At 39.5% G+C, this 25,743-nt stretch overlaps 1 protein-coding gene across 1 annotated transcript in view; it reads left to right on the plus strand.

The window, feature by feature from the left end:
- LOC126176568 (dynein beta chain, ciliary) overlaps positions 1-25,743 on the plus strand; it is a 790,269-nt gene that overhangs the window by 669,541 nt on the left and 94,985 nt on the right. Inside the window, exons 71-73 of the mRNA XM_049923728.1 lie at positions 1,532-1,664; positions 19,299-19,442; positions 25,051-25,188. Of these exons, the coding sequence (XP_049779685.1) occupies positions 1,532-1,664; positions 19,299-19,442; positions 25,051-25,188 (415 nt within the window). The remainder of the gene's footprint in view (positions 1-1,531; positions 1,665-19,298; positions 19,443-25,050; positions 25,189-25,743) is intronic.

Here is a 25,743-nt window from a genome sequence, read left to right on the forward strand (position 1 = left end):
CCACTCCTCGGTGCATGCACACACAGTTGGTGCACTCACAATGGGCACAACATGCCGACCTATGGAGAACAGAGATGGCACTGCATTAGAGAAATATGATACGTCCATGTAAAAGCCAAATGTCAATGACTGGAAATAACAGTGTCTTAATCAGTGCCCTGAAAATAATCAAGTATCATGAGATCACGTTATAAGTCTAACAGTGAGCATATAGTGTACACCAGTGATCTGAGACAAGTGAGACTGAGATGTCCATAGTAATCCTTAAATCATCTGCTGTTGTTTATCCTCATGATCTGGTGCCCCACACTTAATGACCTCACCTGGTGTATGCATTGTATCAATTGAGCCATCAATATGTCCAGTGGATATATGAGACCCACGAAGGTGCTTGATTATGAGAGGCATAAAATATGTTTATCTTGCTGTGCCTATCTGTTGTAATGTTACACCACAACTAAATAGTTAGTGATTACATTGACTCCTTTTGTTGTTTGTATTCCATCCATGACTTTTCAGTATCCCACCAAATACAAATGCAATAGACTTTGCTTTAGCAGACACTGTATGCATCACCAGCAGAAATTAGTTTCAGATTGCAGATTTCATCAGGTCACTAAAAGGTAGTAATGCCAGTGGCTATGATCGTGAGTATCAAAATTTTGCCCATATGTGATGTAGCTATGTTTTATTTCTGTCAGCGACTCACAGCATATTTCCTGACAATTAAATATGCTTTAGTAACATCTCCCTACACAACTGGAGATAAGCAAACCACCTTTAATTACAGATCCATTCAGCTCCACTTGAAAATGTAACGTATTGCAGGTTTCATTTTACGTAATTTGTAAAATGCCTCTTAGTTTGGGCTTTCATCAAAGATTCTCCACAGACAAAGCCCTACAGGGTCTTGGAAATTGATTCCTGACTGAGTCAAGGAAGAAAAATTTTCATTTTCATGTGTTCTGCGACCTTGTGAAAGTTTTTAATTGTTTAAACCATAAAATTCCAAATGGAAATGTTGTGGCATTAATGACATCCATTTTACATGAATGAAGTCTTACCCTCATAACAAAAGCAGATACTTTATCACAAGAACAAAACTAAACACACCGTAGGGAACAAAATGTGACAGTCACATGAGCATTGGTATTTTGTCCACTCTTTTTCTTAACCAACATAAATAAATTATCTTCCAGTGACTTTAAAGGATAGTTCAAAGTCCATGATTGGCCAACATTTCTGCCTAATTATTAATTAAAATTCTATTTCTGTGTTTACAGTGTATTTGTTATTTGTTGCACAACCTCCATGATTTTTAATAATTCTTGATGGCGCAATAATTTTTGCAGTGAGAATGTTCTTTTTTTTCTGTAGTCTACCAAAATAATAACAGTTTTTCTGGAGTATTAAGTGTACTCCTTCTGCAGTATTTATATATCCTAGAACAAATGTTTTTGAGGTAAAAGGTAAAGAAAGTTCATCTCTATTGTCTTTTACACATTACTTCCTATACATTCTCTTCATGCAGAGCATTCATTGAAGAAAAGCTTGGTGCCAAGTATGTGGAAGGAAGAACAATAGAATTTGCTAAGTCATTTGAAGAATCTAGTCCTTCTACACCCATATTTTTTATATTGTCACCTGGTGTTAATCCCCTGAAGGTAAGAAAACTCATACAAACATTTATATCATTGTGACAAACAAGAGAATGCAATTTCCTCTGCATTATACACTCCTGGAAATGGAAAAAAGAACACATTGACACCGGTGTGTCAGACCCACCATACTTGCTCCGGACACTGCACAAGCAATGATCATACGCACGGCACAGCGGACACACCAGGAACCGCGGTGTTGGCCGTCGAATGGCGCTAGCTGCGCAGCATTTGTGCACCGCCGCCGTCAGTGTCAGCCAGTTTGCCGTGGCGTACGGAGCTCCATCGCAGTCTTTAACACTGGTAGCATGCCGCGACAGCGTGGACGTGAACCGTATGTGCAGTTGACGGACTTTGAGCGAGGGCGTATAGTGGGCATGCGGGAGGCCGGGTGGACGTACCGCCGAATTGCTCAACACGTGGGGCGTGAGGTCTCCACAGTACATCGATGTTGTCGCCAGTGGTCGGCGGAAGGTGCACGTGCCCGTCGACCTGGGACCGGACCGCAGCGACGCACGGATGCACGCCAAGACCGTAGGATCCTACGCAGTGCCGTAGGGGACCGCACCGCCACTTCCCAGCAAATTAGGGACACTGTTGCTCCTGGGGTATCGGCGAGGACCATTCGCAACCGTCTCCATGAAGCTGGGCTACGGTCCCGCACACCGTTAGGCCGTCTTCCGCTCACGCCCCAACATCGTGCAGCCCGCCTCCAGTGATGTCGCGACGGGCGTGAATGGAGGGACAAATGGAGACGTGTCGTCTTCAGCGATGAGAGTCGCTTCTGCCTTGGTGCCAATGATGGTCGTATGCGTGTTTGGCGCCGTGCAGGTGAGCGCCACAATCAGGACTGCATACGACCGAGGCACACAGGGCCAGCACCCGGCATCATGGTGTGGGGAGCGATCTCCTACACTGGCCGTACACCACTGGTGATCGTCGAGGGGACACCGAATAGTGCACGGTACATCCAAACCGTCATCTAACCCATCGTTCTACCATTCCTAGACCGGCAAGGGAACTTGCTGTTCCAACAGGACAATGCACGTCCGGATGTATCCCGTGCCACCCAACGTGCTCTAGAATGTGTAAGTCAACTACCCTGGCCAGCAAGATCTCCGGATCTGTCCCCCATTGAGCATGTTTGGGACTGGATGAAGCGTCGTCTCACGCGGTCTGCACGTCCAGCACGAACGCTGGTCCAACTGAGGCGCCAGGTGGAAATGGCATTGCAAGCCGTTCCACAGGACTACATCCAGCATCTCTACGATCGTCTCCATGGGAGAATAGCAGCCTGCATTGCTACGAAAGGTGGATATACACTGTACTAGTGCCGACATTGTGCATGCTCTGTTGCCTGTGTCTATGTGCCTGTGGTTCTGTCAGTGTGATCATGTGATGTATCTGACCCCAGGAATGTGTCAATAAAGTTTCCCCTTCCTGGGACAATGAATTCACGGTGTTCTTATTTCAATTTCCAGGAGTGTATTATGATAAAACTAATATTAATACAGTTAACTCTATTTTTGTACCAATTACTACCTGTACAATTAGTAGTATACATACATACAACAAGGATGTGAAATGTATTCTTGAAAATTCTTGAGATAAATGTGTTTCAAGATAGATGTCACTAGGAAATGACTACTACCATTAATTCAAGTCCATTTTTACAAAGTTATTCATCAGATCCTGAAAGTTAACAGTACATTCTATGTATGTGTCACATGCTAATAATAAAGTAAAAGTTAATGTATGTGAGATTCTTACTACTAGTCACACATACTACAATTTTTCAAAATTGAGATTCTGACTATTAGCCACTCATACTACAATTTTTCACAATATTTGGACTCAGTGATGTCAGTTCCACTTAGTTCCAATGTCTGTGTTAAACAGGTCATGGTTTTCCCAATACATTGACAACTTCTAATAGTCTGTGTAAAGAAAATGCTTTCTTTAAAACAGTACATAAAAACAACAGTTGAGTAGTGTAAGAGAAGGAGCAGTGGCTTTTTTTAATAGTACCTTTTTTCTTGTAGTATACGTATATAAAGTAATCCAGAAGCAAGTCCTGCAACCATCAGTGTGAGTATATTATGACTTGCCATAATTCAGCTATTATTGTACTTTTAAAGAAATCACCTGCAATTGCTGTTTTTTTTTCTGCCTGCTTGATTCATTCCACATCTGTGAAGGAATGTAGAAATGTAAATTCTCTTCAGAAACTATTATGTTTGCTGATGATACAGCTATATTAACAAACAGCTCAAATGCAGCAAAGAGAATAATGGAGTAGATTCATATTAGTCAGTTCAAAACAAATAAAAATAGCTTGTGGGTAACAGATGTAGAGATTACACTCCATGTGTGAAATTCCAAGGCATGCAAACTGAGGTGGCATAAGGCCATGAGTGCAAGGGGTAGTCATGAAGTTTTAATTATCTTCATGAAAAAAATAAAACTGTGTAATTAATTTTTTGTTTGTTTACTGGTTCATGCAAGCAGCTGTTGTACACACTGAAATCCCTGGGCTCCAGTACTGTAGCATAGCCAACCACTAGAGTAGCCAAAACAAAATAACACTGCCCATAGATAAAGTGGTAATGTGTTATCTCCATGTGTTGGAGAACAACACTTCAATAATCCATGATGAATTGTTGGAAGTGTACGGTGACACTGCGCCATTACATTATGCTTTGGTTAGATAGCACAGGTGCTTCCACTGTAGTCAAGAAAATGTCTTGTCTGAATATCAAAGAATGAATTGGAAGACATTCTCTTTGTGAATAATAGGGAACTTCAAAAAAAGTAGAGATCTTGGTGCTCCTGGTGCTTGAACTTTGGTGTATGACAGTTGAGGTGATAGTCGAAAAAATGAAACTCAGTTGTGGATTAATTTTCAGCATCATACATTATATTTGAACAGAAAGCCTATGAAATTGAGCCAGTGGTGAATGCACAGCTGTGTCAAACCATTCCAGAATCACCATTGATGATTGCTGGCTGTATCATTATTATCCCAAGAAAAAGCAGCAAAGCGAGCAGTGGAAATGTGTGGGTTTACTACTGCTGGAACAGGTTGCCAATCATTGGGCAAGGTGACTTTTCCAGACTGATGACTAGGTGATTTTCATGGTGAAACATTTCCTGAGCAGCCAAAATGCAGACTTCTACCAAGTCATCCATTGTGAGAACAATGAGTCCACTTTATTGATGGATTGCTCCATTTTGTTTTGGCACCTCCAACACATGCTGTAGTAATGCATTTTCAGTGACTTGCAGAACTTCATAAATGTACCTGCCAAAACTAAAAAATGAATTACATATCTATTTTTTCTAGGCATAACTAAATTAAAATTAATAGAACAAATTCCACATCATCTGAAATAAAACAGCATGTCCCAAGTGGTAACAGATGCTTCCACATGAAATGGTAGGTCATTAAATAGACAACTGAAACTTCAAATTTATGAGATCATGATCAGGCCAGTTATCATCTGTCGATGTGAAACATGGCACTAATGAGTGCTGATGAGGAGCAGTTCAGGATATTTGAATGCAGGATTCTGTGCCATGTCTATGAGGCAATTCAGGATAAGAAATGTTTCTGGAGATGAAGAATGAATACTGAGCGAGGTAGCCTCATAGAAGGAGCTGACATTGTAAGAACAACAAGAAGTAGGAGAGTAGTCTGGTTTGAACATGTCCTCAGGGTGGATACTGGATGAACAAATAAAAAAGTTTTGTAGTGGAAGCCAACTGAAAGAAGACAGGGAAGGAGGTCGCAAAAGTGGTGGATAGACAATGTGGAAGAAGATTTAAAATCTTTCACAGTTAGAGGATGGCAGAGGACTACGTTAGAGAGTGCAAAATGGAGGAAACATGTTGAAGTGGCTAAGACCCATGCAGGGTTGTCATGCCATGAGAAGAAGAACTAAAACATTATAACTACCCCTTGTAAAGGGCGGTGCCAATAATATGGTTTTCATTTATTTGCATTACATGCACATAAGTAATGTTTGGTATAAAATCAGTGAATCTATCATCAACATTTTTCTAGTGTATATTCACAAGTATACAGTAAATTTTCATTTCTGTTATGGTGAATTAATGTAAATTTTATAAACAAACTATGACTAACATCTAAAAGTATCTAGTATGTGACAACAACTTGTAATTCAGCTTCATTTGAGAAAATTCACAAAAACTGTTTCAGTAATAATGACAGAAAATTGTAGGTTATGGATCATCTCAAAAATATGATGGGCTTTCTTGTACTGAAGTTTGGGCATGAACACCCTCAACTTTCATAGTGTATAGAATGTAAACTATGTAGTCCAACCTTAGCAGTGAAAATTCATGCCACTTGCAACCCTGCCAGCAGAGCTTTGGCTTACTGAATGGGTTAAATTGGTTATCCACCCAAGAGAGTTGTAGGCGTGGATATCTTTTTTCTTCTCCATGCATACCTGTAACTATAGGTCACACATGCAGTATGTTTTTCATTTCTGATGATTCCTTTCTTGTGTTGCAGCTTTCTCAAACATTAGGTTATGTAAATGTAAGATTGTAATGTTCAAATATATATGTAAAGGGAAAGTACCTAGTTTTAGCTGGTGGTTTGTATTCTGGAGCAGTCTGGGGACTGTGTTGGCTACCTTCTGTGAGAATGCCAGTAGACTTTCCAGTTACCGCCCTACAACCCTGATAGAAAATTTAGAAAGCTGTTGTTTTCCTTCAAAGAATAGTATGCTCTAAAATACTTCTCTGCAAGAAGGTAATTTATTAGGATGCTACAGCTAGAAATAGCACATTATTAATGAAGGCAACAAATTCCTTAAATGAGGTTGTGATCATAATGAATTTTTCTGAATAATACTGTCTAGATTACTTACTATATTTTCATTGATGATGACATATTTCAGCTACTTCCATCATCAGACCTTCTAATTAAGATCAAAGTAACATAAGAATCAGTAGATATTTGTGCGGGCGGGGGGATGGGGGGGGGGGGGGGGGGGGGGGGCAGGCACGCGAATGCGTGTGTTATAATATAACATGGCGAAAAATGATTTTTGTGTGTGGTGAAGATTGGGATGTGTATCATTGCTTAACACAAGAAAACAGAATACCACGTCATATTATGGATATCCTCCACCAGATAAATAATACATATCTTGTGTAATCTGGGGTGCTGCTTCTTAACTGCCAGTAGGATGGCTTGATATTACTGCATCGTCACTCAGGAATCATTTACTTTACTTACTTTACACGTGGCTAAGGCCTTATCGACCATACACCTGCTCTACGAGCCTCTTCCAATTATTTCTATCCAGGGAAATTGTTGTACAATCAGAGTTGATGCCCATCCTAGCTGCATCTTCCCGGATATTCTCCAGCCACCTAATTCGAGGTCTTCCTCTTCTTCTCTTTCCTTCTAATTTCTTAGTGGATGCTATTTTGGGTAGTCTGTTCTCCGGCATCCTTGCTACATGACCAGCCCAGTTCAGTCTTCTCTTCTTTAACATTTCCACAATGGTACTATGTTTGTACAGCTCCCGTAGTTCTTCATTTTTCCTTATCCTCCACTCCATGACATTTTCATCGAAGATTGGTCCAAATATTTTTCTTAGTATTTTTCTTTCAAATATCAACAGTTTTTCTTCATCTTTTTTCCTGAATGTAATAGCTTCACATCCATATAATGCTACTGGTACAATAGTTGACTGATAAAAACGGATTTTGAATTCAGTACTAAGTGATCTCATCCTTAAAATTTTGATACAGCTGTAAAAAGTTATATTAGCTGCTGCTAGACGGGCGTCTATTTCTATTTCTGCTCTATTGTCTCTGCTAAAAAGACTCCCTAAGTACTTGAAGTGGTCAACTGCCTTGAAAGTGAGACCATTTACGGTCAGTGGTGTATTCTTTTGGAGTTTTTTACTTATGACTAGATATTCTGTCTTTTCTTCATTCACATGAAGTCCAGCTTTCTCAGCTATTTTGTAATAATTTTGCATCATACTGATTAATTCAGCTTTTGAAGTGCTTATTAAGGCTACATCATCTGCATAAGCAAGTCTAGTAATGTTCTGTCCCTGCAGTTGGATCCCTTGTGGATTAGTTTTGGTGAATTCTCTATCAATCTTCTCTAAGATAATATTAAATAGAATAGGTGAGATGGCATCCCCTTGTCTCAGTCCAGTGTACACCTTAAAATTTTCAGTCTCTCCTGCAGGTGTCTTAACTTTGCATATGGTTTCTTCCAAACACATTTTAACTAATTTGATTAATTTTAATGGTATTTCAAATTCTTTCATGGTGTTTAAGAGTGTCTGTCGGTGTATGCTATCATAGGCCTTCTTGAAGTCTATAAATAGAATATGGATATCTACATTAAATTCCCATGCCTTCTCAGTTATTTGTCTCAATGTGAATAAGTGATCCAAAGTGGATCTGTTAGTGAGGAAACCACATTGGTAGTCCCCAATCAGTTCTTCGGTTATGGGAATCAGTCTGTGTAGTATACACATCGACAAAATTTTATACGTGACATCGAGTAGGGCAATTCCTCTGTAGTTATCACAGACAAGGGGATCATTCTTCTTAAAGATGGGGCATATAATTGCAGTTTTCCAATCGGCTGGTATGTTTTCTGTCTCCCAAATTGTTTCAATTAAGGAATGTAGTTCTATTTCCAATTGTGGTCCTCCATTTTTTAAAAGCTCAGCATATACCTGGTCTTCCCCGCAGGCCTTGTTGTTCTTTAATTTCTTTATTGTTTGTCTTATTTCATTTACTGATGGTGTGGTGACTTGTATATCAACTGTATCTGGTTCTTCAAATGTAAAGTAATATTGTGGATCATTGCAGTTGAGCAGCTGTGTAAAGTATGTCTTCCATGTTTTTTGTATGTCATTCTTGTTTGTAAGTATTTTCCCATTATGGTCCTTTATAAACTATTCCCTTTTAGTGAATTTTCCCAAGGACTTTTTTATATTCTGGTACATCTGCCTTGCTCTGTGATGCTTGAAATCATCCTCCGCTTCTCTTACCATGTTGTTGTAGTGTTTTCTCTTGTCTTGTCTTAGAGTTCGTTGTGTTTCCTTGCGGATTTTATAGTATCTCTCCTTTAGTGTAATATTGTCCATGTCTTGTAACCATGCCTTCCTCGCATTTTGCCTCTCCAGTACTCTTTCTTGGCACTTTATATTAAACCAGATTTTGTTAGTTCGTTTTCTTTTACCTATAGTTTTGGAAGCTACATCTTGAATACTGTTTCTGAGGTGTCTCCATCTACTTTCCACGTCTTGCTGGTCACTATGTGTCAGTCTAGATTCCGATAGGTTAATTTCCATTTCTTTCCTAAACTTTTCTTTTATTTTTTCTTCTGCCAGATTTTCTACATCGTACCTTTTAATTTCAACCCTATTTGTACTTTGTTTCTTTTTTAGCTTTATTTTCATTTGAGCTATGATTAACATATGATCTGTCTCACAATCTGCTCCCCTAAAAGTTCTAACGTCTTTAATACTGTTTTGAAATCGTCTTTGGATGGCGACATGGTCAATCTGGTTCACTACTTTTCCATCTGGTGATATCCATGTCCCTAAATGAATGCGTTTATGTTGGAATTTTGTGCTGCTTAATGTGAGACCATTTGCCATTGCAAAGTTTATGAGTCGCACACCATTCTCTGAACTTTCATCATGTAAGCTGTAATTCCCAATGGTTGGTTTGTAGATTTCTTCTTTTCCTACTTTGGCATTAAAGTCTCCTAACACTATTGTTACATTATGTCTACTTATTGAATTATATGTCTGTTCCAGTTGACTATAAAATTCTTCTTTCACATCATCTTCCTTATCTTCTGTGGGTGCATGAACATTTATAAATGTAATATCAAACCACTGAGCCTGAATTGTAATGTGTGATATTCGGTTATTAATTGATTTGAATTCCTTTATTGTGTCAATTGCTGTTTTATGAATGTAAAAGCCCGTTCCAAATTCATGGTGCTGACCGCAGTCTCCATACATTATTGTCCCGTCTCCTATTTTCATTGATCCCGTTCCCTGCCATCTTATTTCTTGGAGCGCTACCAGTTGTACCTTGTATTTTCCTAGTTCGTTTATTAGTATTTGTGCGCTTCCTGGGCGATATAGACTTCTGACATTCCACGAACCAAAAGAGAAATCCTTGTAACTTTGCCAATTTCTGTTCCAGTAAATTCTGTCCTGTTTCCGAGGCATGCCTCGGAAACTCAGGAATCATGCAATGGTAAAAATAAGCTCCAGAAATTCGGGTTCATAATGAGTTTTATTTTGCACACTAGATATCCAGTGGCAAGCTTCATATGAAAGTGACTTAAGACTGTGTCATGACTGATGTCAAACTGAACTCCAACTGAGATATGCCGGCATACAAGTCACCTCTATCTATATGATTATAAACAATTACTAATATTGTTACATATTACGTTTTTAGGTTTAACAATTAAAACTTTTACATATATCTTCCCAAATTATCTAGAGATTTACATGAAATAAAAGTTAAAAATTTCCTACAAAGACAGAAAAGAAACTGTTTCTATTAAGATTATAAATTACATGTTTTATAATTAATGATTAATGGAAAATCTCATATAAAGATGTGAAACAAATACTGACAAAGAGATAGAGGGGCTGGCCAGTAATTACCTCAGCTCAGTACAGCCAATAGATACACAAAACAGAACAGAAAATTTACATATCCTAGCTTTCAGAACTTTGTTCCTTCATCAGGGAGGAGATAGGTGAAAAAAAGGGGAAGAAGGGAAAGTGGATTCAGTTACTCACAACCCAGGTTATGAAGCAACAGGGGAAAGGTAAACAGGGAGGGTAGCAAAGATGGAGGCATGGGTGTCACAGGGAAGCCAAAGATATTCTACTGTAAGTACTGTGCCAGCTTCGAACCAAAGAGGATGCATACAGAAGTAAAGACGTATATAGTATAAAGATAAACACAACTGTGTAAGATGAAAATATGCATGAATGGCTAAAGAGGAAAGGGAAAGAGCAGAAGACTGAAGATTAAATGGGAGTGAGGTTGGTGAACGTAGGTTCAGTCCAGGGGGATGGTGGGATGAAAGAATGTGTTGGAGTGCAAGTTCCCATCTCTGCAGTTCCGAGGGATTGGTGTTGGGTGGGAGAGGTTTCGGATGAATGAGAGGAGATCTTTAACCAGGACAGTATGGTTGAATTGAGGCGTGGTCAACAAATGTATTAAATTGTGTAGACTTGTAAAACAGATAGAAAGAATCGAACATTTTGCTCATTTAATTAAAACATTTTGAGACACTAACCCTATCTTGCAGTGAGTCCAGTAACTTGCACTCAGACAAGTGGTCAGTTGCACACTCCCAACAGGAGCACTGCTGATCCAATAAGTGTGGAATGTGGCTTAGCGAACAGTGGGAGAACACGCCATACATCACAGCAGCAAGTCTCAAAAAATTTGAGAAAAATAGTCTAGACTAAAATCACGTTGTTCATTTAACATTGTTTCCCGATCTTATATATCGATAAAAATTTCAATGTCATCCAGCTTGTTTAAGTCATGTCCTTTTGGTGTTCTCTGAAACACATCCATGCTTACATTTATCTCACTCAGCCTGTGTTTCTGCATTTTTTTTCACCAATGTGTTACATCTCCCACCATAGGAGTGCTATCTAGATATTGTTGTGAATTTCCTCCTGGTCTGTCATATATAAGATTTATCTCAGTCATTACATTCTATTTTGTATGCTCCTGAGCAGCTGTATTTGTTGCATTCTTTCTCAATTTCAGGATTTAACTTATTTTGCAAGCTACCTGTGGCTTGGAAGCCTATACTGATATTGGTTTTTTAAAGCTGTAGGCAAAACTTTTGCTGCGTACATCAAAAAATGTTAATGTCACATATCTTTTATTGTTCCCGCAGCCAAGTATATTTTTCTGTGCTGAATCTCGTATTTATTGATACTCCCACTACTCCCATATCTGTTTACACTACCCATCAGCATAATTACCTGACATTCTTTCTCCATCTCACCCTCACTTTCTGCATAATTATCTGAAGTTCATTCTCTATTTCATCTTCACAAAATGGTAATTTTAAGATTTGTGTATTGTATACTTGAATAAGTTGTTCTTATATCTACTGAGATGACACGACTTTCCATTTGTAACAACATTTCCATTGCATACATATTTGTGCCTCCCATCATTGATAAGAATTACAAGGTCTAAAAAGTTTACATTTTTCTATTTTTTGGTCCCCACCATGAACTCAATTTTAAGGCACATAGCACTTATCTTCCTAGCCACTTCCTGTATTTTATCAGCATTACATCTCTGTAACAAGATAATTTCATCTACATATCTTTTGCAGTAGATAACATTTTCTTCTGTTTCCAGGTTTGATCAAATAAAGTTATAGTCCATATCATTTATAAAAATTTTTGCCATTGCCCATTGATAATTCATCTATTTGTTGATTCATATTGTCGCAGGAGAAGCTGAGGAGCACTGTGGTGTGGTGTGATGGTTGTGATACTAAACTGTTGCATGGAGGGTCGTGAGTTCAGAACTCACCTGGACTGTATAATTTTAATTTCTATATTCGGTTCAAGTACATTCTAGAAGTATCCACAAATGTCAAGCATCATTCTGCTGGAATGTCCTGTAGCTGTATATATACGGTATGTGTACTGGCCAGAGGCAGTTCACTCCGTGCTCTTGTATGTGCAAGTGCTGAATAAACCTACATTAAGTGAAGTTGGTGTTCATCATTCATCTAATTACATCATCTTCTACGTGAAATTATTCTGGTGGAGGCACCAGGTATTGGAACTTCTGATAGCGCACATTGTCAACAACATAGTGGCTGCCATCAGGCCACGACAGAGCCGCCGTATACATGGCAAGAAACCCGAGTTCGAGCCATATTCAACAGATCGCAATCTACCAGAGACAGAGGAAGAAGAGGACGTTATGATGACAGCAACAGTGCGCCACCACATGAGACATCCTTCCGGGTTCTCTGGTGACAATGGCCAAGATCCAAACAAGTGGCTGAAGCTATATGAGTGTATAGCCAAATTTAACAAATGAATGGGATGACACCGTCAACGTATTTTCCTGCTTGGAGGGCACTGCCAAGCAATGGTATGAGAACAACAAGGGGAAGTTCACAAATGAGGAAGTATTCCAGGTGGAACTGCACAAGTAATTTGATGACACACAACGCCAGAAGTGCAAGGCTGAAGATAAATTAAAGTGCAGGGCACAGCATCCAAGAGAAACTACAGCATCCTACATTCAAGGCGTCTTGGAGCTGTGTAAAATAGTGGATCCTAGAATGAAAGAGGAAGACAAGGTTGCACATCTCATGAAGGGTGTTGCTGAGGACATGTATCAAGCCCTACTCCTGAAGGAAGTTTCGACAACTGACGACTTCACAAAATGGTGCCAGTATATCGAGACAATGCATCAAAAAAGAATTACATGCAAGAAGTTTGAATGGCTTTCAAATGTCGTACCGATGGCTGTGATGCAGGAGCAAACTGATTTCACAAGTGTTCTTCATCAGATAGTGAGAGAGGAAGTTCAGAAGGCACTTGGACTGCACGGAGAGCAAAAAACTGAGATGCTGAAAGAGGTCATAAGGGAGGAAACGGAACAGACATTAAACCCAATCTCTCGTCCTTCATTTCCCTTTAAAATGGTGAAAAAGTCTAGATCCAGGAGAAGTTATGTTCCTAAATGCCGCATGAGGAACCTGTTCGGGCACCAAGGAATACTGACGTCTGGACGACCCAGGATAACCAACCAATGTGTTTCCATTGCGGATGACCAGCACATGTGTTGCACTATTGTTGAGAAAGGCAGCGGATATTTGATGACGCCCGTGCCAGAAGACAGCAGACTGATCTTAGTCGACACCAACTCCAGGACGACAAAGATTAACAAGAAGATGTGGGTGCAGGACGACATAGGTCACCATTGCTGTAAGCTAGCCGCTAGAGAGGACGCTCCCCAACATGCTGAGCAAGGTCTCCATTGCTGTTTAGAAGCTCCAGCCGATCACCTACCCACCGCAACCTGGAAAACTAAGGGGTGCGACCTTCCTAGGAGACGAGGCCACTGAAGAGAAAAATCCTCCATCATCTATCAGTACAAAAATGATAGGAAACTACGTCGATATCCTCATGGATGGCTGACCAGCTCAAACTCTTGTGGACTCTGGAGCATCATATTCAGTCATTTCGGAGAAGTACTGTCGCCAGTTGCAGAAAACCGTATTCATCGACAGCAATACATCTCTGTAGAAGGTGGCTAATGGTAAATATGTAAAACCTGTAGGAAGATGTACCATTCATGTGGGTATAAGTGGCCATACACAGCCCTTAGAATTCATCGTCTTACAAGAGTGTAGTCATAACATCATTCTGGGATGGGACTTTTTGAAAGCTTCTCAGGAAATTATAGATTGTGGTCACTCGAAGATTATGCTAGATGAGATGAGATACTGTGGACAGGAAGATGTGCATCCGAGTGTGTGAAGACTATGTGTGCTGGATGAAGTGATCGTTCCTGCAGTCAGCACTAAAAAGGTAACTGTCATGTGTCATTCCATGCATGAACCCATGGATCTTGTAGTTGAAGGTAAGAGAACCTTACCACTGAAGAATAACTTGGTCATCCCAACCTTTGTCGTCTCGTTTAAGAATGGATTCAGTGAATTGTGGATAGTTAACTGTTGCCAAGAACCGCAGATCCTTCCAAGATGCTTGTGTGTTGCAAATGCTGAGCCATTAATTGAAGAACAGCTGAGTGTCATTGAAACCTCCCATGTCGAGTCTGTGGGTGAATTAGTGCTACCACTATGAGACAAGATCTTCTAGCTCGACTATTACCAGACCTCACTAAGGAACAACAGAAGAAGCTACCTGCCATTCTTCAAGAGTTCTCTGAATGCTTCAATCTACAGGTGAAGAGCAAATTAGACAAATCGACGATGAAGCACCAGATTAGCACTGGAGACCATCAACCAATAAGCCAGAGAACATACTGTATGTCAGCAATGGAATGCTGAATAATTCATGACAAGGTAAAGAAAGTGATGAAGAATGACATCATCAGCCTTCGCAGAGTCCATTGTCATCACCAGTGGCTCTTGTCAGGAAGAAGGATGGCAGTTGGCGCTTTTGTGTTGATTACAGGAATGTTAATAAGATAACTAAAAAGGACAGTTACCCTCTTCCACAAATTGATGATACACTAGATTATCTGAAGGGGGCTAACTTTTTCTCAAAAATGGACATGTACTTGGGATACTGGCAAATCGATGTAGGTGAGGCTGATCTTGAGAAAACTGCATTAATCACCCCTGAGGGCCTGTATTAGTTTAAGGTAATGCCATATTTTTGTGTAATGCACCAGCAACTTTTGAATGGATGATGGATAATCTTCTACGTCACCTGAAGTGGACAACGTGTTTTTGTTAGATGACATTATAGTGTTCTCAGAGACATTTGATGAACATATAAAAAGACTGAGGGCCGTTCTTAAGTGTCTCGAACAAGGTGGACTGAAACTTAATCCAAGAAAGTGTGTGTTTGGAGCAAAAGAAATCAAAATACTTGGGCATCTTGTGTCAAACAAAGGTGTGCAGCCAGACCCAGAAAAGGTGAGAGCTATAACAGACTTTCCTATTTCTAAAAGTATTAGAGATGTGAGAAGCTTCCTCGGATTATGTTCTTATTACCATCATTTTATCAAAGACTTTTGTATCAAAGCTAGGCCACTCCAAGAGTTGTTAAAAGCTGATGCTAAATTTATCTGGGGTGGTGCTCAACAAGATTCTTTCAATGTGCTGTGAAAATTTCTGATGACTGACCCTGTACTTGGTCTGTATGAAGAGAGAGCACCTACAGAACTACACACAGATGCCAGTTGGTGTGGGATCGGTGCTGTTCTGGTGCAAATTTCGGAAGGAAAAGAAAAGGTTACAGCCTACGCTTCTAAGACACTTACAAAAGCTGAGAGAAACTACTCAACTACAGAAAGAGAATGTCTCTTTGTGATCTGGACCATGTGGAAATTTCGACAGTATCTCTATGGAAGGTCATTCACAGTTGTAACAGGCCATCATTCACTTTGTTGGCTGACAGGTCTTAAGGATCCAACAGGACAACTCACCAGGTGTGCACTACGTCTTCATTACCAAGGTGTACAAAAGTGGAAGAAAACACCAAGATGCCGACTGTCTCTCAAGAAACCCTGTGCAAGACCATCAAGACTTTGATGAAGATAGTGACTCTCTCGCTTTACTCCAGGATCTCTCTGCTGAGCAGAAGAAGGATGCAAAGATATCTCAAATTATGCTTGCCTTAAATTGGTCAGAGGTTGTGAAAGGACAATTTAAGGTAGTTAATGGATTACTTCTCAAGAAAAACTGTGATCCGTTTGGGAAGAGATGGCCACCAGTAATTCCTAAATGCACATGCTTAGATATTCTACAGAAATTCCATGACACACCTGAGACCAGACATTTAGAATTTATTAAGACATATGATAGAATCTGCAAGAGATTTTTCTGGCCAGGTTTATTTAGGAGTGTCTGTCACTATGTTTCGCACTGTCAAAAGTGCCAGAGGAGAAAGGGAGTCCCTCGGAAACCAACTGGCCGACTCATACCAATTCCATCAGCCAAACGCCTTCCCAGCATGTTGGGATTGACCTCCTCGGATGATTTCCAACGTCTGCTATTGGCAATAGATGGATTATTGTTTGCACTGATTATCTGATGCACTATGCCATTACAAAAGCCGTTAAAACCGCCAAAGCATTCAAAGTAGCCAAATTCATCATGGAAGACATCATATTAAAACATGGTGCCCCAAGGTCAGTAATTACGGATCGAGGGAAAGTTTTTCAATTGAATCTTGCGACAGAGATAAACCCTCAGTGCAACATTACTCATCACATGACGACTGCCTACCATCCGCAAACTAATGGGCTTACTGAACACATTAATAAGACCTTGGCTGACATGCTATCAATGTTCGTCAATGTTGAGCAGAGCATCTGGGGTGAGCTGTTACCTTTTGTGACGTTTGCCTACAACACCGCCAAACAAAACACCACGGGATTTACGCCCTTTTTCCTGTTGCATGGGCATGAGGCAACTGTGACGATGGACACTGTGTTTCTGTTACATCCTGATAACGTGGATGGTGACTACATTGGCCAGGTGCTAACCAGAGCTGAGGAAGCTCAGCAGTTAGCTCGACTCCGCGTGCTGCAGGGTCAAGAAAATGATTGGCGAATGTATGATGCGAGCCACCGCCCTGTTGTCTACCAGCCTGATGACCTGGATCTTCACTCCTGTTTGGAAAATTGGTCCCACAGGTGCTACTTTGGACCTTATATGGTTGTAAGACCATGTCTGATGTTACTTATGAAGTTGAAAATTTTGACCCCGACCCAGGACGAAAAAAGATCAGAGATACGATCCACGTCGTTCACATGAAGCCCTACAAGGATCCTGCAACCCAGGGTAAATTCGAAGCTCCAGCAACAGGCAACAAGCAGAAAGGTAATGAAGAACGTAGTGGCAAAAGAAGTTCTAAGAAGATGACCACCAAGGCGAGCATCAGTCATCAGGAGTCGGAGTATGCATGACTCGTTCCCAGACTGGGTGGATGTAACACCAAGATGCTGTTTGCTTAAAGAGGGAGCAATGTTGCAGAAGAAGCTGAGGAGCACCATGGTGTGGTGGTTATAATACTAAAAAGTTGCATGAAGGGTTGTGAGTTCAGAACTCAACCGGACTGTACAATTTTAATATTTGGTTCGCGTACATTCTAGAAGTATCCACATATGTCAGGCATCTTTCTACTGGAATGTTCTGTAGCTGTATATATACTGTATGTGCTCTGGCTGGAGGCAGTTCGCTCCACACTCTTGTATGTGCAAGTGCTGAATAAACCTTCGTTAGGTTCGTCATTCATCTAATTACACCATCTTCTAACTGACAATATGATTGTTGACCTTATAATAGTTAAAAAGGTCTATTTACTCCACACATTAGCCTTTACCAATTTTCTGTTACTTCTAGAAGTCCTCTTGAATTATTTGAACAGAACTGTTAATCTGTATGTGCATAAAAATGTTTACAATGCCAGCATTGCCCCCTTCCAAGATTTCAATTCCGTTAACATATGTCACATAATTATAACATTTCGTAACACTAAAGAGCTTATGAAGGTAAGTGCCTTGATTTTATTATTATGCTCCCTACTTATTTTAAAATTTGGCCAAGAGCTGTTGTTCACTATAGGGTTTATGGGATGGCCATCCTTATGTTAACTTGTATGCAAATGTATTTCAGGTATCATAAATTCAAAGCTTTGGTGGGTGAATTTTTGCTTTTGTTGACCAGTAAGGTGTGTACTACTTTTCTCATTGTTATGTAACTACCATCTTAGTTACAGATCTGCTAATGGCAGTGTTATAATTGGAAATACATTAAACAATCTAGATGCCATGTTTCACAAAAAAGAGTATAGAAACAGAACTTTTAGAATTAATTAATTACTCGTTGGGTATCAAGTAAAAAAGTGTGTCTGTTCTAATAAATTAGAAAAAGAAAAGTAGAAAATTACACATTATGTTTCCTGCTGTACACATTCTTGAAGCTAAGGTCTTTGTCTACAAATGAAAATGTATCTCCTATAGCATTGTGTGACCCAGTCTTTCAACTCATTCAGGGTTAACAGAAAGATATCAGTACTAACAAGTTTCTTGTGCTGTCCATTTTGGCAGCAATGTATATAAATTACAGTAGTTCAGAAGGAAAATACCTTTTGCGTGCTGCACATTAAGTCTTTTCATTTGTCTTGTGCACTCAGATGCGTTTCACATTAATTACAAGACATCTACAGTGGGTGTCCTGAAATATTACATGATTTTTGTTTGAACATACAGGTTATTGTTTGCACTTATAGGTCATAGATATAAAACAGTTTATTCAGGTTTTTATAATAAAATGGAGAAGTATTACTGATCAGCATGTAATTCATTACTATCACAATGAATTAGACACTGATCTGTAAGTACCTTTCCAAATGGCTCTAAGCACTATGGGACTTAACATCTGAGGCCATCAGTCCCCTAGACGTAGAACTACTTAAACCTAACTAACCTAAGGACATCACACACATCCATGCCTGAGGCAGGATTCGAACCTGCAACCGTAGCAGCAGCGTGGTTTCAGACTGAAGCGCCTAGAACTGCTCGGCCACAGCAGCCAGCTAAGTACTTTTCCATTTTATTATAAAAACCTCAGTGAACTGTTTTAAATGTATAACCTATAAGTGCAAATGATAATCTGTATGTGCAAACAAAAATCATTTGATATTTCAGAACACTCACTGAAGTAACCTTGTAACTAAGGTGAAACACATCTGGTGCACGGGATAAACAAAAAGAATTAATGTGCAGCATGCACATGCTTTTGAACTCCTATAATTTATTGACATCAGTTTGATTACGCAGAGTACCAAATGGCATTTATACACATATGACAGCAATCTATGTTTTCTCTTTCAGGATGTTGAAACACTTGGTTTCAAACTGGGTTTTACAATTGATGCCCAGAATCTACACAATGTCTCTCTGGGACAGGGTCAAGAGGTAGTTGCTGAACAAGCTATGGACATTGGAGCAAAAAATGGACACTGGGTTATATTGCAGGTAGTAATACAGTTTTACTAACATCATGCAGTCACATTGTTATTACTCCCCATATTACTGTGGTTTGTTGTGCGACACATTGATCTTAATCCCAGTATTGAAATACAAGATATATAGTGTACTCTCATGAGTAGATGAATTAGTGGCACCTACTTAATTGTGTGCATCACCACTTTTGTGTTTATGACATCAGTACTGTTATGTAGCATGGTCCTCATGAGACAACAAAACTTGGGGATCCATCTTAAACCATAATTGGTCAAATGCTACACATACGTCAAGGATATTGGTTGTAGCTCATCCAATGCCACTCTGCTGTGCCTAGATGTGATTAATAAGATTGAGTTCAGGTGATGTGAAGAAAGGAAAATAGTGGGTGTACATAAACATCTTCATGTCTGTGGAGTATTTCTCCAACCATTCTGGCTAATCAAGAGCTATGGAATGGTGTATTATTTTGCTCAAGGTAGAGGTTGCCATCTGTTGGTAAACATACAGATGCATATGATCGGGCAGTAGGTTCACTTGAGGAGCAGCATTTCATCCCGTGTAAACATTGCCAAGATGGAAAATACCCCAACCACTCGCCTGCACAGTGCACTGTTGGCAAGTGAAATACATCTGCTCCAAGATTTTCAACATACTCACACCTCATCATAAGTATGTACCTACATTTCTGTGCATTGTTAGTCCCAGAAACCTTTTTGTATCTCCAAGCATCTAGTGTCAGTGTTCCGATGCCTATGTTAATTCTGTTCAGTATGTCTGGTGAGCAAAAGTATTCAACACTACTGTTTCCAATGCCCGATACATTCCCAACTTAACAGGCTCCTTCTTAGTCATCATGACCAACTATATCCTCATCCACAATTACTTCTCCTTTGAAGACATCACCTACTAACAAATGTATTGCTGTGGGCACCTGCATATCCTATGTTCCCATAGTTCTCCTGGCCTCAATCTTCATTAATCATTTTCCTTTACCCAACCCTGTTCCTATTCCAGCACTACACAGCTCTCTATTCCTGAAACACAAGTCTTTTTAGTTCTCTCCTTTCCTGCTGCCCCTCCCTGTGCTCAGTCTGACTTCCCAACTGCATCTAGCTCCCCTACCCTCTCACCACCTTGTCCCTGTTTGTTCCCACACAGAGCACTTTACTGTCCCTTACCCCTACCCTGCTATCTGTGCCCCTTCCCCATCCCAGACACCTCCCTACCATCACCACCCAGTTTGCTTGTCCCATCATGTGCTGCTGCTTGCTGTCTGTTCTTGGCAGCCAGAGAATGCTGTCATGTGTGGTGTGTGCGTAAGTTGTGTTTGCATGTGAGTGAGTGTGTGTGTGTGTGTGTGTGTGTGTGTTCGTGTGTGTGTGTGTGTGTGTGTGTGTGTGTTGTCTAATTCTGATGAAGCCCTTTTTGGTCACGTAAAGGGTAGGATGAAAAAGGCTGATGCTGTATGAATTGCAGTATGCAATATAAGAGGTGTAAATGTCGTGCGGACACTGGAAAATCTGTAGAGAAAATAGATAGACTGAATAACAGGATAAGTGAAATCAGTTGTAATAAAGTAATAGCTACAACGTTAATGAATGATGTTACAGGTATTGGTATCACTATGAATAGGAAAGTGTAACAAAGTAATCAGTAACTCTCAGTAATGTATTGATTGAATTTTTCTCCTCAGAACTAAAATGAAACCAGCAGCTAACACCATCATATAGGTTATAATTATGGAAAGGGAGAATGTGGGAGTAATTTGGGGCCTCAGTTAATAGAAGAAAATAACAGAATATTTGATAGCCTCTCAAAATTGGAATGATATATTAGATTATGGATATCAAATAGGTTGGGGTGTGTCATGGTCATCTTGAGATTCATTCTTCATAAAGTTCTGGAAATTTTGCTGAGATCTTCTTGAACATGGTGCGAGTGTTCAGCTAACTTGGGGCACCAGAAGATCCTGAGAAAGTGGTGAAAACATCTGTTGTGAAGAAGAAATTCGAAGAGAAAGATGACACGCACTGAAATCCTAAAACAAATAGCCTACAATGACAGTAGACCACATGTGCTATGCATGTAACTACTGCCAAATTTCCTCAAACAAATTATTGATTACTACTTTAATGGGAAGTATTTATAGGAACATTTCAAGAAAGCCATCAAGTTTGTTTAAGGGTACACTAGGTGAGGCACTGCCAGTTATCAACAGAGAGGCAGCAGAGAATATACGAGGAGGTGAGCACCATATCCCCAAGTGAGAACACGGCTAGGACAACACGCTGTTGTTGTTGTGGTCTTCAGTCCTGAGACTGGTTTGATGCAGCTCCCCATGCTACTCTATCCTGTGCAAGCTTCTTCATCTCCCAGTACTTACTACAACCTACGTCCTTCTGAATCTGCTTAGTGTATTCATCTCTTGGTCCCCCTCTATGATTTTTGCCCTCCAAACTGCCCTACAATGCTAAATTTGTGATCCCTTGATGTCTCAGAACATGTCCTACCAACTGGTCCCTTCTTCTTGTCAAGTTGTGCCACAAACTCCTCTTCTCCCCAATTCTATTCAATACCTCCTCATTAGTTATGTGATCTACCCATCTAATCTTCAGCATTCTTCTGTAGCACCACATTTCGAAAGCTTCTATTCTCTTCTTGTCCAAACACAGGCAACAGGAAAACAGAACCAGTGATCTGGGACAAGTGTTATTGTTGACAAGCTGTAATGTGGCCAAAACTGCTGTTACTGTTTTTTTGTACATGAAAAATAATTGTGGTGTGCTTCTAATTCCACTTTCTTCATAACGAAATGGTTCAAATGGCTCTGAGCATGATGGGACTTAACTTCTGAGGTCATCAGTCCCATAGAACTTAGAACTACTTAAACCCAACTAACCTAAGGACATCACACACATCCATGCCTGAGGCAGGATTTGAACCTGCGACTGTAGCGGATGCGCAGTTCCAGACTGTATCTCATAGAACCACTCAGCCACCTTGGCCGGCTCTTCATAACAGATTGACTGAGCTAGTTCATAGTTTGGAGAAAGGTAAGACCATACAACCTTCATGTGGATCATGTGCATCATACAAGTATGGTTTTTGAACCATGCTTAAGATTCATTACTGCTATACATTTTATGTAAAGTTGTGTTAGTGATTACTGAGAGGGAGCATGAAGCAATGACTAACTGAAATAAGGGACAAGAATATAATACAGGAGGATAGCTTTGAGAGTTAAATAAGTGAAGGCAGCAGAAGAACAACAAAGTATCCCTGAATTTGATTCTTGATAGGAGAAAATATGAAAATTAGGCAAATGAAACAAGCAAATTGATATATCAATTTTTGCCTTATTTTTATATTTTCTCCTATCAAGAATCAAATTCACAGATTTTTGTTGGACATTGTCCCTATACATTTTTGTTCTTCTGCTGCCTTCACTTCTGCATCTCTCCCCTTACCCACCAGGCCTCAACCTCCACTAATTTCAAGTTGCCGCCCCTCGTACCTCACCTGTCATTCAACAACATCTTTGCCTCTGTACTTCCACCTTGACTGACATCTCTACCCAACTTCTTTGCATTTACATATGTCTGCCTGTGTCTGTATATGTGTGGATGGATATGTGTGTGTGCGAGTGTATACCTGTCCTTTTTTCCCCCTAAGGTAAGTCTTTCCACTCCCGGGATTGGAATGACTCCTTACCCTCTCCCTTATAACCCACATCCTTTTGTCTTTCCCTCTCCTTCCCTCTTTCCTGATGAAGCAACCTTGGGTTGCGAAAGCTCGAAATTTGTGTGTGTGTTTTTTATTGTCTCCTATCAACATACCAACACTTTTGTTTGGTAAGTTACAGCATCTTTATTTTTAGATATATTTTTCCCACGTGGAATGTTTCCCTCTATTATATTTATATGCATGAAGAGTTTGACAAGTCAGTGAAATATCTAAGATGAAACAAGGCACTAGAATATCTGACAATTCTCCAAAATTCCTAAGCTCTTGGGAGAACCAGCAAGGATAAAAAAAATATGCCACCCAATATGCAGGATATGTGAATCAGTTCAGATGATTTCTGACTTAAAGGAGAATGTAATGATCCCATGACTAAATAAGGCAAGCACTGACAGATATATTATTAAACTATCAGTTTAAGGTATCTTTATTATTTAGAAATTCTTATTATACACCATATGATAAATAAATAAAATTAATCACTTTAATAAATCATGTTTTCAGAATGCTAACATAGTTATCTACAGAGAATGGAGAGTCTGGTAAAGGGAAAATCAGGTTAGGTTCAGGAAAAATGTAGAAACACTGGTAATAATATGGATCCACTGACATATTTTAGAAGATATACTCAAGAAAGACAAACCCACATTTATAGCATTTGTATATTAAGAAAAACTTTTGGCAATGTTGACTGGAATGCACTTTTTTGGACTCCTGGAGTTATCAGGGATGGAATACAGTGAGTGAAAGGTTTGTCATAAAACAGACTAACAGTCTAAGAGACAGAAGACATGAACAAGAGGCAATAATTGAGAAGGTAGAGAGAGAGGTTTGTAGCTGATGTTACTTAATCTGTACATCTGGCATCAGTGAAAGAAACTAAGAAGAAATTTGAAAATGGAATAAAATAAAGATCAGGGAGAAGAAATAAAAGTTTCAAGGTTTGCCAGTGCAATTCTAATTATGTTAGAGAAAGTAAAAGATTTGAAAGATCAGTTTGTCAGAATGGGTAGTGTTTTTAAATGAGATTATTAAGATGAACATAATGGAGTAGTATCAAGTTAAGCCAGGTGATACTGAGGGAATTAGTTTAGAAAAAGAGACACCAAAAGTAGTAGATAAGCTTTGCTATTTGAGCAGCAAATAAGTGACAACAGCAGAAGCAATCAGTATATAAAATGTAGCTGGCAATATTAAGAAAAATTTTCTGAAAAATTGAAATATGCAAACTTTATTTCTTACGAAATCTTTAAAGAAAGTATTTATTTGAAGTGTAACATGGATGAAAAGAATCAACAGAACAGACAAGAAAAGTACAGAAATTTTTAAAGCTTAGTGCTACAGGAGAATGCTGAAAATTAAATGGGTAGTCTGAGTAATTTCACTTATTAGTACTAAATCAAACTGGGAAAAAAACACTGTATGGCACAACTTATTCTGCACATGGCTTTCACTGTCACTACAGCCACTGTTAAAGATTTTCCATCAACCATTTTAAACATGAAAGAATTATAATTACTTGCTGTTATAGTATTTTTGCCCTCCATGATATCAAATTTTGCTTTTGCTATGCAATTCTTTATGTACTGTTGTGTGGTTGTGAAGTACAGATACAGATATAGTCTGTTCCCTGTGTTGCATATCTTCTTTTTGTGATAACCTGTAGGACTTCTCCATTTGTGAGAGTATAGTAATATATTCAGAGGTAATGGGTGGACCCCACCATATACCATTTGTTTTTGGGTATGACGAAGTGCGGACTCCATTCCTATCTGGGGTAAATCATTTGTGTTTCCTGTAAATACAACAAATTTAATGATTATTAAACATTTCTAGTGTACTATTATATTTTGATTGCAATTTTAACTCTGTGCAGAATATCCACTTAGTGAAAAAGTGGTTGCCAGCACTGGAGAAGAAATTGGAGTTTTATGCTGTAGGGTCACACCCGAGTTATCGTCTGTTTATGAGTGCGGAACCTGCAGCATCTGCAGCTGCTCACATCATTCCACAGGTAATATTCTAAAAACTGAATCCTGGGTAAGAGCTTTTGATTATTCTGTAGACAAAGAGATTAATGTGGTTTTATTAGTAATGCTTGCAACATTGTGTGTCTGCTTTTATTATCCACAGTATTAGGCTCTCCAAAACACATTTCTGTAGTTCACATATTTTATTATTTTATAGGCTCTGTAAACTCAAAATACTACCTGAGCATGCAAAGGTTATATGCAGAATTGGGTCATTGGCCAGGAGGCCCCTTGCGGGGCAGGTGTGGCCGCCTTGGTGCAGGTCTCATTACATTCAATGCCACATTGGGTGACCTGTGCCCCAGATGGGGATGAAATGGTGATGAATACAGCACAACACCCAGTCCCTGAGTGGAGAAAATCCCCAACCCAGCCAGGAATCGAATCCAGGCCCATAGGACGGCAATCCGTCATGCTGACCCCTCCTCTAATGGGCAGTCATTAAGATAGATGTCATAGGAGGATTAACTGTAATTGCAATTTACCCATTATAATTTATGAGTGCTAGTATGCTAATGAGTATTTTGGGCAATAATATC

This window comes from Schistocerca cancellata, chromosome 3 (genome assembly GCF_023864275.1).
Source record: "Schistocerca cancellata isolate TAMUIC-IGC-003103 chromosome 3, iqSchCanc2.1, whole genome shotgun sequence".
Classification (NCBI taxonomy): Eukaryota; Metazoa; Arthropoda; class Insecta; order Orthoptera; family Acrididae; genus Schistocerca; species Schistocerca cancellata.